This window comes from Cygnus atratus, chromosome 4, assembly GCF_013377495.2.
Source record: "Cygnus atratus isolate AKBS03 ecotype Queensland, Australia chromosome 4, CAtr_DNAZoo_HiC_assembly, whole genome shotgun sequence".
NCBI classification, from domain to species: Eukaryota; Metazoa; Chordata; class Aves; order Anseriformes; family Anatidae; genus Cygnus; species Cygnus atratus.
In genome coordinates this window covers 50,704,234-50,718,463 of record NC_066365.1, presented here as the reverse complement: position 1 = coordinate 50,718,463, position 14,230 = coordinate 50,704,234, and the positions used below count along the sequence as shown (strand labels likewise).

The 14,230-nt window shown below is 35.6% G+C and overlaps 1 protein-coding gene across 1 annotated transcript in view; it reads right to left on the bottom strand.

The window, feature by feature from the left end:
* CORIN (corin, serine peptidase) overlaps window positions 1–14,230 on the bottom strand; it is a 132,892-nt gene that overhangs the window by 57,931 nt on the left and 60,731 nt on the right. Inside the window, exon 6 of the mRNA XM_035550654.1 lies at window positions 3,836–3,949. Within this exon, the coding sequence (XP_035406547.1) occupies window positions 3,836–3,949 (114 nt within the window). The remainder of the gene's footprint in view (window positions 1–3,835; window positions 3,950–14,230) is intronic.

Here is a 14,230-nt window from a genome sequence, read left to right as displayed (position 1 = left end):
ATACAGATTTCTTTTCAAAGAAATAAGATTCACTTTGAATAAGGGAATATGAATCATAGAACGTGCTGGGTTGGAAGGGACCTTAAAGATCATCTAGTTTCAGAAAGTCTAACAGTCTTAACATACTTTTCCATTAAGGTATTAGCAATAATATATAGACAGCTACTTACTTCCATCAGAAAAAGAGCACTTTGCATTTGTAACAGGCTCAACTTAAACTTTGTTCATGATGGGACAAGCCATGATAAAACACAAATTTCTATTCCATATTCCACTAAACCCAAGTATATTTTGAAGCCTAGACAATCTTTTGCATTCAACAACCCTTAGATCTCTGTTCACACATACCCAGCTTTCAGCATTTCACTACTGCATCATATAACCTCTTGAGGGATGGAGAGATGTAAGAGAGACTGTTGCATTTGCTATATTATGTGTCAGACTTACTCATTAAGATCTTTCTGAGAGTTCCAGGTTTTGGCACTGATAATTTATGCATTTGTAGATCAGTGTTACAGCTTCTTTCCTGTTCACTTTCCTACGTGATAGCTGGCTGACCTGAATTCTGATTCCTCAGCTGGTTCCTTCCATTGCACGAGGTCACAGAATAAATGGCATAAGCAACATGCTGAAAGCCTAAGTATCAGATTTGAGATGCAGCTGTGTAAAAAGGTGACATTTCTAAGTCATAATAAATGAAACTGTACTTTCAAAATGAGGGACTGATTCTGCTAAAGCCTAACTATTGCTTGCATAATACTTATGACCCACCACAGAAAAGAAGAGAAAAATGCATATTAAGAGCCAGGAGTAGAAAAGTAATCAATTTATTGATGTGGAATCTTAAAAAGCAGAATCCAGCGAGAACTATTGATGTAAAAAAAGATGAAAACTCGAGGCTTGTACATTTCATAATATATATAATTTTCAACATTAAGACTAAGGAGGCACAACTGTTAGATTCACCTCACACAACTTTATAGACATCTACATAATTTAGTTTCTAAAGCATACAGTCCACAATATCTGCTTCAGATCAGATGAATCATACATTAGAAGTCTCTATTTCTCCCAGCTGATTCTCCGCATATAGTTTTGGACACTTAGCTCAAAAGAAGTCTACTGCACAGGGACGGATGAGTCCCTCACTAAAGCATGTATCTTCATAACTAGAAACCAGAGACATCTCTTCAGATTGGTGCATCTAAAAAAAATGTAAGAATTCCTATATTTTGGGATTGCAGATTAGGGAAGCTTCAACAGGAAACTGCATGTTCCAGGGGGAATGCATCTGGTTACACTTGCATTTGTAACCAGATTTTTATATGGAAATTATAATTCAAACATGACTGAGCAGTACCTTTAAGACCAAAGGTATTGAGGTGAATGGGCTTCATCTCGTCATGTGGTCCCAATATCATGAACTGATCAGGGCACTAAAACCAAATATCAATGCACCTATCAGGTGCATTGGAGTTAGCCCTAAAGTAGCAAACAAGCAAACTGCTGTGCTGTTACTGCAGCTCTTTTCTTTAACAAAATTGTGGGAGGAAATGTAGAGATGGGTAACAGAAATATTAAGATCAGCATGAATTAACTATGAAACAAAATGTGTGTATGTGTGACAACATCAAAAGAAAGAGCAGAACAAGTGTGAAAGGAATGCTATTTGTTAATTGCTACAGAGCAATGTAAATGTAATCTCATTTAAATGACCTGACAGCAAAAAGATAAAGAACAGCTTGACCTAAAGATAAGGAAACAAGATCAAGACCAACCCTGGAGAAACAAGGAAAGGGAAAAAAAAAAAAAAAAAAAGTGAGTTTCAGGAATATTTTCCAAAAAGCGCTCACTCCCTAGGACTGTAAAATGCTTATCTGAAGATTAACTTCTCTTTGCCAATCAAGAAGAAACCAAAATGACACTAAGAAGACACAAAAGCAAGTGTTTTTCATCCTCCTTATCAAACACAAGAGACCCTGGCCAGACCACCTGAATACACACTGGAGGTGAGAAAATTAAATCAATGAGAATGACTGCAAATGAATGACAGAAGTTTGGTTTAGGATAAATACTGCCTTTCTTAACAATAAGATCTCCTCACTAAGTTTTTCCACACTAATTTCCTTCAGAAATAATGATTAACTTGAATGGTTTGATTTTCATACAAAGCATAAAGGTAAATCATTTATGATAGAAAAAGAAGCTTCCCAGGGGCAAAAGAGGACAGAGCAGAATTGGCTGAGGAAAAGAGTTCCTGAGTTGGCTGGACTCAAGCTTGTATAAAGAACCCAACCTGAAGGCCACAGTAGGCAAAGGCAGTTTTGTTTGTAAATCCTTTTCATTTCTATTCTGCTTTATCATGTTTCTTTCAGTTTTCTGTTTTAAATAATTAATTATTATTCTTAACCTTCTAATAAAACTTGACCATTTGATTTTTAAAAGCCTCTTAATCTCATTTGTGAAGTAACTGTGAAAGACTCTCCTTACAGTTCTAATTGACTCAGGATCTCCTAACAATCATGTAAATTGTGAGGAGTCTCGTGTGCTCTTCACAAGAGTAGTAGAAATAGTTGTACTTCTGGGTAATTTCTGCTCCTTATCAGTCAGCTGTTGCAAAAGTTTGTTTGCTAGAGCAAAGAGTCCAAATATTCTTCTCCATCTATACTCCCAACCCTTGTTGGTTACCTTCCTTATGCGGACAAAACAGCTCCTCAGCAATTAATGGAGCAGAAATATGCCTAGAACTGATCCATGTGCTTATACCCAGTTATCCTCTTCAGTACGTTTACTCTAAACCAAACCTGCTGATAGTTTCATATGCTCCTTTTGCTCCATCCCCCAGAGTTAACAGCAAATTTTTAAATAAATTTTATGTTAGATAAAACTTTCCTATAAAGCAAATAAAGTTCGGACATAATAACCAAGAACAAAACACTGCTGTGCACAAATCATAATTTTAGGGTTAGTATTGGCAATACAAATAACTAATACAAGGTAACAGTAATGTTGTCCTGAATGTCTTAATGGTGTATTTCCATACTTTAGTAAGTTTTGGTGAAAATGTTCCTCTAATTGTAGTGACTTCAGAATTTGAGAGGGGCATGGACTAAAGGAAAGAATCTTTTACCAGAGAAACTTTCAGGCAAATAAATCCTCCTTCAGTGTTACTGTTTCTGCTGTGTAAATGCTGCTTATCTGACAAAAGTTTTTCTCCACCCCTACTTCCCAACTCTTACCAGGTGATCAAATAAAAGACATCTTCTACCTATAAACCCTGTGTCATTTTAAAGACAGACTTTCTTTTAAAGGTAGTCTTAACTCATGTCATTGATGCTTGTTTTTTCAAGGCATGTAATGTTTTTATTCTTACATTACTAATTTCTTACTTTCCCATTTCTAATGGAACTTGGGACTGACAGGCAATTTTGAATTTTTTAGCTTACATTACAAACTACAAAATTAATGCCAAGGACTAGGAAAAAGATATACCTAACAATTTTCAGTTCATTAACAGAAGTGTTCTTTTTGGCATGTCACTGACCCATTTTTAAAAAGTTGCCCGAAAATATTTCCATGTGGCTCCTTTCAGAAATCTTAGCAGTTCTAAACTGCTAATGAAATCTGCTTCCAAGCATGAACTTTTATGGGTTGAAATACAATCTGCAGAAAGAGTGAGCAAAGGTAAACAATGGCAACTGAGAAAGTCCAAATGTCAATATATGCAAATACTGTGCAAAGCTCTTATCCCGTTCCGATAGCCTACTTTAGCTTTTGGGCTTCCCTGAATGGATTCAGTGCTTTAAGAGAGCACTGCAGGATATAAGAAACTTACTGCAATGGACCTCATCACTCCAGTCATCACAGTCATTGTAGCCATTACACTGCAGTTTCCCCGGGATGCAGATCCCACTGGCACACAAGAAACTCTCCTCTCCTCCACACAGTGCTGGAAAAGAGGAAAGGAAGAATATATGTTAAACTTTAGATATATGTTAAAGAAATAAGCAGAAATGAAAGATATTTAGAAGATTGAGTCTTAATCGGTACACTTAAGCAACAAACCTCAAATTAATCAAATTCAAGCAAGTTCAAGCTGGCATTTTCATCTAACTTTTGTTATTTAAAAAAACAGGTATCTAGACTGAGTTAATCAGTAGGATTCAATCTATCTTTGTCTCTAAAACGCATCTCTTCAGATTAACTCTTTTAATACTGATCTTAGGATAGGATTAAACAAACTCTTTCCATTAAATAGATGCATTGGATGAAATATCCAACTACAGTTACAACAAATAGATCTTCCCAGCCTAGGCATTCAGGCACAAAGTTACTAAGTAAAGACTTAACAATGTCATAGCACAGATGCTTTCTATAGGGAAGGATTCTTCAAATATCCTTATAATTCCCAGAATGCTAGAAGACTATCATCAGTGTTATTCAATATATGGGGAATTGAGATACTTAAAGAGATGAAAAAGAACCACCCCAGAGCTTAGCATATCCAGCAGTAGATGCCTTTGCAGAGCCACAATGTTCAGAGAGAGGAAACTCATAACACCTTCAGAATCAAGTCCTTCAAGGTTCCTAGAATATATAGACACAGATTACCAATAATTTGTCTGTACCCTAGTCCTTGTAACAGAGACCAAAATTCCAAGCCTTTCCTTTAAAAAAACTTTGTCTGAGACAATTCCTATTAAGCACACATGTAGGGAAAGATATTAAGTGAAAATTATATGATGATGCAAAATAAAGATGTCAAGTAAAAAAAAAAAATATTCAGTATGGAATCTCTTTTCAAAAGCAACAGTTAGCGATAAGGCTACTCAACAAAGCTAAGCAAAATAGAAAGTTTTACATTCAGTAAAAAAATCATCGGAAAAAAAAAAAGACAACTTCAGTTTAAGTATACATATCTGAAATGAGAAATAGCTTATGTATCCCTGTGTAAAAACTTCAAGTTTAAACAGGAAAATCACAGGAAAGTTCAAAATTCTACTCAGAGAAGTTCCACTGTAATTCATGCTAAGTACAACAAAAATCTGTGATTGTAGCTTTCAAACTTTACCACAAAGCAAATCACAAGTATGACAAACCAGCAGTTTCAGCAGCAGCAATTAGAGAATCTCTTCCTCTGTTAACATCATTTTGCACCTAATCAAAACATAGCTCCGTATTTCCTATTTAAAAAAATATAAATTTGCATTTGGATTGCATTGGATTGCAGTTCTTATTTCCTTTCATTTTACACTCTGAACCTGAAGCTTAACAGAGTCTGGAAAATATATTTTTAATCTACATCTCAAAAGAAAAAAAAAAAAAAAGAAGTCTTACTGAGTGTTTTTAGCATAATTTTGTTTTCCTCAAAAAATGCTTGCCTACAAGCATATTCATTCAGAATACACATTAAAATCAAATTAAGTAAAAATAATTGAATATCCAAGTACTTAATTTTTAGTAGCATAAGCTTTTATGGCCTCAGTTTAGCAATGCAGTTAATGATGAAAGAAAAAGCACAAAGGTAACACACTGCATATATTACAGAAGGCATTAATAAATCAATGACAATCATGATGTTTGTGTCAACACTTTACTTAGTGCTGCACTCAGTGGAATTCCTAATGTAGGAACCTTTATCCTGAAAAGCAAAGTACTAACCACAATAACGTGTTCATTAAGCACATTTGTAGGCAAACAAAAACTAAGCTCAAGTGAAAGGTCAGTCCCCAAGCTCACACACTGCTAACATCTCATTTTAACTCCTCTTCCTGGAACCAACATTTCATTTACAAAATGAGAGAAAGTTCTCTCTTCATAACAGGCTGTTATGAAGTAACTTAGAGCATACTTTTAATCCTATTTTATATATCTTCAGAAGATGCAAATATAAAAATGAAACAAAATGAAAAGCAAAATGATGCTGATGAAATCTGGGAACGTTTCACAAAGTATGCAGATACAATTTAAGGATATAAAAGATGAAAGGTAGAAAGAGATGAAAAACACAAAGTAGTAAATATTGACTCTCCATGATGACATCAATTTTTATCTGCTTTTTTCAGTTTTTAAGCCATACCATTTCATAGAATTTCAAGAATTCATTCTCTTGTGATGTTCCTTTTGATTTTAGTAAATGTATTTGCCTGAGTAATGGAACAGCTCGCCCAGAGAGGCTGTGGAGTCCCCCTCCTTGAAGATATTCAAAAGCCACCTGGACGTGGACCTCGGCAGCCTGCAGTGGGAGGCCCTGCTTGAGCATGGGGTTGGACCAGATGGCCTCCAGAGGCCCCTTCCAACCTCAACCATTCTGTGGTTCTGTACCAAAAAAAAAATATATTTTTTTTCTTAAATTCTCAAGCATATGGCTTTTATTTAAAGATCTTATAGCGCTTTAGATTGGAGGATAGCAGGTGTTACGCCATTTTCTTTTTTTCAGATGTGAAAAGCTGTAAGATTAGAGAAAACTCATTAGCCTTGGTACTATGAAGCTTATGCTGCAGGAGTCTTATGAACTTATTTTTACACAAATGAATTGATATTCAAGATTTCCTATAGGGACTGAAATGTATTTCCACTTTGGAAAAAAAAAAGCTCTCAGAGGAACACCACTGAATGCAAGAAAACCACAAGAAAAACCTGAAAGATAAATCTCAATGGAAATAATAAAATTGTTGAGATAGAACAAATCCTTTTAAAATTGTCATCAATGAATGACCCATTTTAGAAAACAGGTAGTCATGAAAAGACTATTACACCTGTTAAATCTGCCCTTGAGATTAAAGAAGGAGCCTTTAATGTGCATACAAAAAATAAAATCATTTCTGCTCATGATCAGCCTTTCTGTATAACAATTTGATATTCTTCACACTTTGCTGAACCACGAGTTGCACAGTGGATGCTGCGAAGTACCACTGAGCATTTGACATTCAGAATATGGTTTTCAAAAACGATGAAATATTTCCAGCTTGCACTGACTGCAAGTGCCATTAATTATCCAGATTTCCAATTTTATTTGTGGTTCTAGTATAACTGTTCTTTCTATTGCATTATGGCAATAGATACACATGCACACACACAGCACTTTCATTTTTACTCCTGATTTTTGGCAAAGAGGATTATTTTCTTTCAACATATTTGCATGTTTTTCTAAGCCTGAAATATTGTTTAATCATCCCCAAGAAATGGGGCAATCTTTTGTCAACAGACACACATACCCTTGTACAAAAATGTGTTTGTAATAAAAACGTATATGAATACTTTCAAAATCTTTTCTATTACATTTCCAGGTACACTCTCCACCTGGGCAGCATACGATCTTGACTTTGCTATAAAAATATTATTTTCTAGTTGTGCAATGGAGCCATGCAGTGGAAGCTACATATGCAAGTTATTTTACAGAAAGTTTCTAATTTCACAGAAATGTGTCCAAAGTACATTATAGACTTTAAAACAATTTTTTTCTACTTGTTTGTGCTATTTAACATTTATGTCTCTTAATCAGATGCAAGGTGGGGAAAAACCAACAGCACCATCCTTTTTTTTTTTTTTTTCTTTATAATGTGCTTTTCAGTAGGTTCCTCTCACTACTCACTGTGTGATTGGACATGTTTCCTGACTTTTACCTGAAGTGTTACAGGCTCACCTCTTTTCTTCCAGTTTTGGAAGGGTGTTACAAACTGCAAAATACATTAGACTTAACAGCAACATAATATTAGATAGCGTCCACATTTTTATTTTACAGGGGGAAAAAAGAGGCACTGAGAAATTAAGGTCAAAATTATATGAAATAATGAATAATAATTTCCATTTTCCAATCTAAGACATTTTCAGTAAGTTATTTTTTCTGTAAAGACTCATATTACATTCAGTTGTAACTTCAAGAACATACTTCAGTTGCAAATGAACCCCAGATATACACATTGCCTTACACATTGTGCTTTCCAGTCTCTACAATTAGTAAGCTCTACAGTGAGCCAGCATGAACTCTAATTCTCTGTAGACCAGCGTTTATCTCATAGACAATGACGTCAGGTAAAAATAGAAGATCAAATAATCAAAATATTGTAATTCATCGTACAAGAAAGTTATTTTAGGTTGGAAAGGAAACTTTAACTGACTTGGAAATCTTATATTCTTCTAAATTGGGTTTTTATGCAATTTCCTGCATGTTCAAAAAAGAATACAGCATAGATAGATCAAAAGGAACTATTAGAGGAACCATCTTGATTTGCTTATTGATCTCTGCCATCAGTACGGATCTTCATTTGTAGTAAGGTAGCAACAATAACAGGCTTCTTTGTCGCATGTGAATGTGCCAGTATGGCTTGGGAGAACAAAGGTAAAAAACAGCAAGGATATTTATCTGACTGTTTTTCTTAGACATCAGAAGAACAAAGTCTGGAATCCACATTCACTTCTAGTTTTTTTTCATGTTCTTATAAACCATTCTGACTCTTTCTTCCTAATACCTCCCTACCCTGTTCTGCTTCTATCCGTTCTGATTTCCATCACAATCTACCCCATTTCTTTAGAAGCATCTTAGCATGCTTTTTAATGTGAACATCTTCTTTTTCTTATGTGAACATAAGAAAATTCATCTCACATATTGCAGTCTCCTAACTGACCATGACTGGATATATTTGGTGCAGTCTGGGCAGAGCTCAGGTCAAGGAGAGCACGCAGACTGTGAACTGTAGCTCCAATTAGATTAATTTATGTTTTCTACTAAGCTTGTCCAAGAGGACGTTTCCAGAAGGTTAACAACTTGATCATATCTCCAAATATCAGATTTTAATGGAAATGATAAAAGCCTTGTCTTGTGTACCAAAACAAACACTTCTCCTGAAGAAGACACAGTGTTAGATGAAAGGGACACAAAGAAAATGGAAGCAATCCTTGCTGACAGATAAACAATTTGCAGGTGCTTATTTCAGACCTTTGCCAGAAAGGTTTACAGTCTGGAAAAGTTTCCAAAAATACCTGACTAAACACCACTGGCGGCAAAAAAAAAAAAAAAAAAAAAAAAAAGTGCTTTATTTTACCTCCAGCTACTATAGTATCAAAAATGTCTCCAAGGTGCCAAGATCATTTGTGCACTCTACTTCTCAGCCAGATTATTGGAATGCCTTCTAGAGGATTATGCAGGCACATCCCTGGATAACTGCAGATAGCACAAACTGAAACAAATATATTATCTGGTTGCATTTCAAGGCATAGTAATAGCTAAAGCATTGTATATCTGTGAAAATGTCCATGAAAAGTGCTATTTTTTTTTCAAAGTGAAGAAGAGACACCATTCACTGTCTAGTGCTATGAAGAATGCTATCAAATAAAATAGCCTTAAAAATAATCGATTAGTAGTACTTTTCATATAATGCAGAAATACGTTGTAACACCTTACAACAGGATACTGTGGATACTAAAATAGATGTAGATTCATGAAACAAAGGGACAAAACAATAGAATAAAAAAATTATGGTGCGTCAAAAATTACAGAAATGTCCTTGAATTTCAAATAGATGGTAAATGCAGGAGGATTCTGAACAAGTATTGCCCCAGAGTCTTGCCCTGTTCTGTTTCTCTGTTGGCATATAATTTTAAAGCAGCTTTTGGAAACAGTATTACAAGCTAGATGGATTTCTGTTCTGATTCAAATACAGTCATTCACACAGTTACAACAACACAGTAGGACTCAGAGGAATCCATGTATTCTCTCGCCTGCAGATTTTCATCACCTGCTCTCTGTATTCTGTGTACCCTGAGGCACAGTGTCTGCATCTTGTAGCTGTCAGCTATATAAATTTTTGATACTAAGATCACGATCACTGAGTTAGGAAAATTGGCAACTCCTTCCCCTTAAGGAACTGTTCATTTCTTTAATTCCCTATGATGCAAAACCCCATGGTGGAAGAACACGAGACCTTTCTCTTCCAATCAAGTGAAGTGGCCTAAAAAGGCCACATGAGAGACTCCATGCTGGAAATGAAGTAGGCAAAGAGTAGGAAAGTAGGCAGATGGTGCGGGAGGCACAATGGGAGAAAAAAATTAACTTGATGGACACAATAAAATAAAATGTTAAGTCAACAGACGTAAAGAATGAGTGCTTGGGAAAAAAGAGTTCCTTCAACTGTAAATGTTTCCACACATGGAACACCATCACAATTCTGAAAAAAATATTTTGCCTCAAAAAAAGGTCTCTCTATTGCTGGTCTTCCAGCTGGTCAGTGTCAGTGTTACAGATACACATATCACCTCTGTCATCTTTTCACTGCATTAAGTGAATGCAAGGGCACAGAAGAAAGATAATGTCTTCCTGATTTTAAAAGTTTTCTCTCAAATCAATTCTGTATTGTATAATTAGCCTCTCATTGCCTAAAAATAAAATAAAATAAAATAAAATAAAATAAAATAATAAAATCTGGTTGTAACCAGATAATGCCTTGAGTCTCTACTAGCTGAGTCTCTGTCCAAAGCTGTTTCTCAAAGCAATTTCTCTAAATTCATATCAGGGTGAAGAGTCCTGAAAGATAAACAGGGCACAATAGAGAAAGAAAAATTAAATAAAAAGTGTCAGAACAATTTTTATTGGTGTTTGATGCTTGGAACAAACAAAGCAAAGCAAGATTTGCATTAGTTCAGCATATTTGGTCAAGAAAATTGGCAGCTTTTTTGCGTACATTATATTCATTCTCTTAAGTATTTTCTGTATTGTTTCCACTGTAGCAGTTTATGCAGGACAAAGTAATGTATGATGACAGCCACTACAAGAATGTTCAAACTCTTCAGCTAAGTTACTGCAAAACACAAAGGTAAACCTAGGTAAAAGCAATGTTATAAACAAATTCTGCTGAAGTCTGTAGTTGTGGCATTAATAAATCTATTAACTATTTGTTTTTACAGCACCTTAAAATGGCATGCATAAGCAGTAAATTACTATTACTAATATTCTTAATGTGGTGCTCCAATTAAATGCTTCTTATCCAGATTAAAACAGGCTAAGAACTCCTGGGGTGTCATCTCTGAACAGCTGAAAAAGAGCTCACGCCAATAATTCATACATTTAGCTCTTTCTTGCCATTGCGGGGCATTTATCAACATGTACAATAATTAATTTCTATGTTTTTCCCAAGAAGGGAGATTATCTGGGATATCAGCAATGGCTTTCCCAATCACCAAATATTGTAACTTTTCTAACCAGAAAAACTTAATTAAAAGACCGCATCCAACTGAACAACTACTGCAATAACCAGTGTGTAAAAGTTCACAAAAATTTATCTTAAAGAATGTAAAGGTTATATGAGTTATTTATAATTGCATGTGTTACTTATAATTTCATAGCATTCATTTTTTTATCATTTCTTTTCACAACTTTATTATTATTATTTATTCTTTACTTTTTACGGATTTAAAGTTTAAATCTTAAGAGGAAGGGATATGCCTTTTTAGTATGTAGGGATGATTAGAATACCCAGAAACCATCACAGTATGTAAACTCACTTTCTTACATTGAACAAAAACAGCCAATGAAGACAAAAATATATATTTTAAAGAACTAACATAAAGAAAGTCAATGTCCCCATTAAATCTGAGTCAAGGTTAAGACCAATAGCATTCACTCCAATAAGAATGAAATAGTGATTCAGGAGGATTTGCAATAAGAGGTGCATGAAGAAAATGTGCTTTCATATATTTAACTTTCACTACTTTACAGATTCATAGAATCACTAAGGTTGGAAAAGACATCCAAGATCATCTGGTCCAACCATCCCCCTACCACCAATGTCACCCACTAAACCATGTCCCATAAGCACCACGCCCAAACTTTCCTTGAACACCCCCAGGGACGGTGACTCCACCACTTCCCTGGGCAACCCGTCCCAATGCCTGACTGCTCTTTCTGAGAAGAAATGTCTCTTAATTTCCAACCTGAACCTCCCCTGGTGCAACTGGAGGCCATTCCCTCTAGTCCTATCACTAGTTACCTGTGAGAAGATGCCAACCCCCAGCTCCCCACACCTTCCTTTCAGGTAGTTGCATAGAGCAATAAGGTCTCCCCTGAGCCTCCTCTTCTCCAGACTAAACAACCCCAGTTCCCTCAGCTGCTCCTCACAGGACTCGTGTTCCAGGCCCTTCACCAGCTTCATAGCCCTTCTCTGGACATGCTCCAGGGCCTCGATGTCCTTGTGGTGAGGGGCCCAGAACTGAACACAGTACTCGAGGTGCAGCCTCACCAGAGCAGAGTACAGGGGGATGATCACCTCCCTGGTCCTGCTGACTACACTACTCCTGACACAAGCCAGGATGCCATTGGCCTTCTTGGCCACCTGGGCACACTGCTGGCTCGTGTTCAGAAACACTGCAAAATATATCTGTGGAGAGATAAAATCTCATAAGACAAAACTGTAACTTTGTTCTTGAAAAAAAATGCTATGAAAAATATTTTCATAGTTTGGCACAACCTTTAGCTATTTTAAAGCATTTTTTAATTAGAAATAAGCTCTTGGCATTTTTTGTTATATACTTTTTTGTACCTTTCAGAACTAACAGTGTAAATAACATGCAACGTAACAATGCAGTGGAATTTATATTCTGTATTTAAATTTTAATGCACTATGTCTTTTATATAGCTTAGATAGTATTACTTATTCCAGTTCTCATAGCTATGAAGAGCAGTTCATACCTCTTGGGCATCATTTTTTAACAGAATAACCAAAACAGACTTAACGTTTCTTCAGTGTAATGCAAAAGTGAACATTGACTGACTGTTCTGTACTGTTTCTTAGAAAAATTCACTGTATAAAGAGCCAGAAACCTCACTGCTGCTTTTGAAAGAATTTTGGCATTTAGATTCATTAAAACATAATGTCAGGGCTTTCCTAGAGCTCCACGTTAGTATAAGTCTGCTCATTGTGTTCCTTTATTTCTCATTCAAGCTACTCTGCTTTTTTCTACACAGTTTTAACAGCACCAGCTGTGTTGGCTGGTCAAAGCACATAAGATACACAAAAACACTGTAACAGTTAAAAGCAGGAAAAACAGAGCTGGAATATTTCTGTGATTAGTGATATGCATAGCAGCCCCCAGGAATGCTTCTGAGATTTTTTTGCCCCCAAGAACACATTGTTGGACTAGTGCAGAATGAATGCCTGATGATGCTTCCCCATCATTGCCCCACTACACATCAGAACTGTGGAACCAGTTCAACTATCTATCTTAAATCTCAAGAGCTGGATTCCTAGAACTTTAATTCTCATAGTAGCTGATTGTCAGCTATTGGGTATTCTTTTGTCATTTGTGTGAAATGATATCAACATGACTGATGCAACCCTGTCTAGGTTATTGAACCTTTTTCTCTGCAATTCATTTCAAACACAGATGGTTTTACTATAAAGGTATTCAGTTCAAATTTTCCAATACATTCAGTACTTCTGTGGCCACATCACATATGTATTCTATAACAGTTCACTGCCTGGGAGAAACTACTTTTTTTTCAGTCAAACATGAATCACGTTACAAACATTCTTTTATATGAAAGATGTCAAAATATTCTCTATAGTTTATCATTCTATACGAAAGGTATCATATCCAAGCATCGTGCACATTAGTTCATGAATAAATTAAATTAAAATGCCTTTTATTTTATACCACAGGATGTCAGAGCTGCCAATAAGCAGCCTGGGTCTCCAGTATGCCAGATAGGACATTGAATTTCACAGCTGGCTCTAGATGTTTTCCTCTAGTGAGAAATAGCAAGCATCCACTGTGTACTTTTCTGTAATTTATACAGTTTATTGTCACAGACATATAAATTCTGACATAAAAAATATGGAAGAATAATCAGTCAGGCACTAGTCTAACATATTCTTTTCTAGCATTATGAAATACTAGTAGTCTGAAACTTGAAAGTTTCAGAAGTCAGCAATCTCTTCCAGCTTGATCTAAAAGTTCAATTACCTAGATTTACTGGGGCTTTTGAAAAGTTCAGCCATCTATAATTTGTCCAAATTTAAAAGGCATACTTATATCATACCTTGTATTCAGTAGGTGTACCACATATGCATGAAACCCAGGTTTCTAACATCCTGCTTTTTCAGAATTATACCTCATTCTATGCTGAGAACTAGTGTAACCAATTACTGATATGCTAGTCATTTATTGAGTATTGCTAGCTACTCCCATTGCTCAGTGTACAACCACTTACCATCCTTATATATTTACACAACAGCCT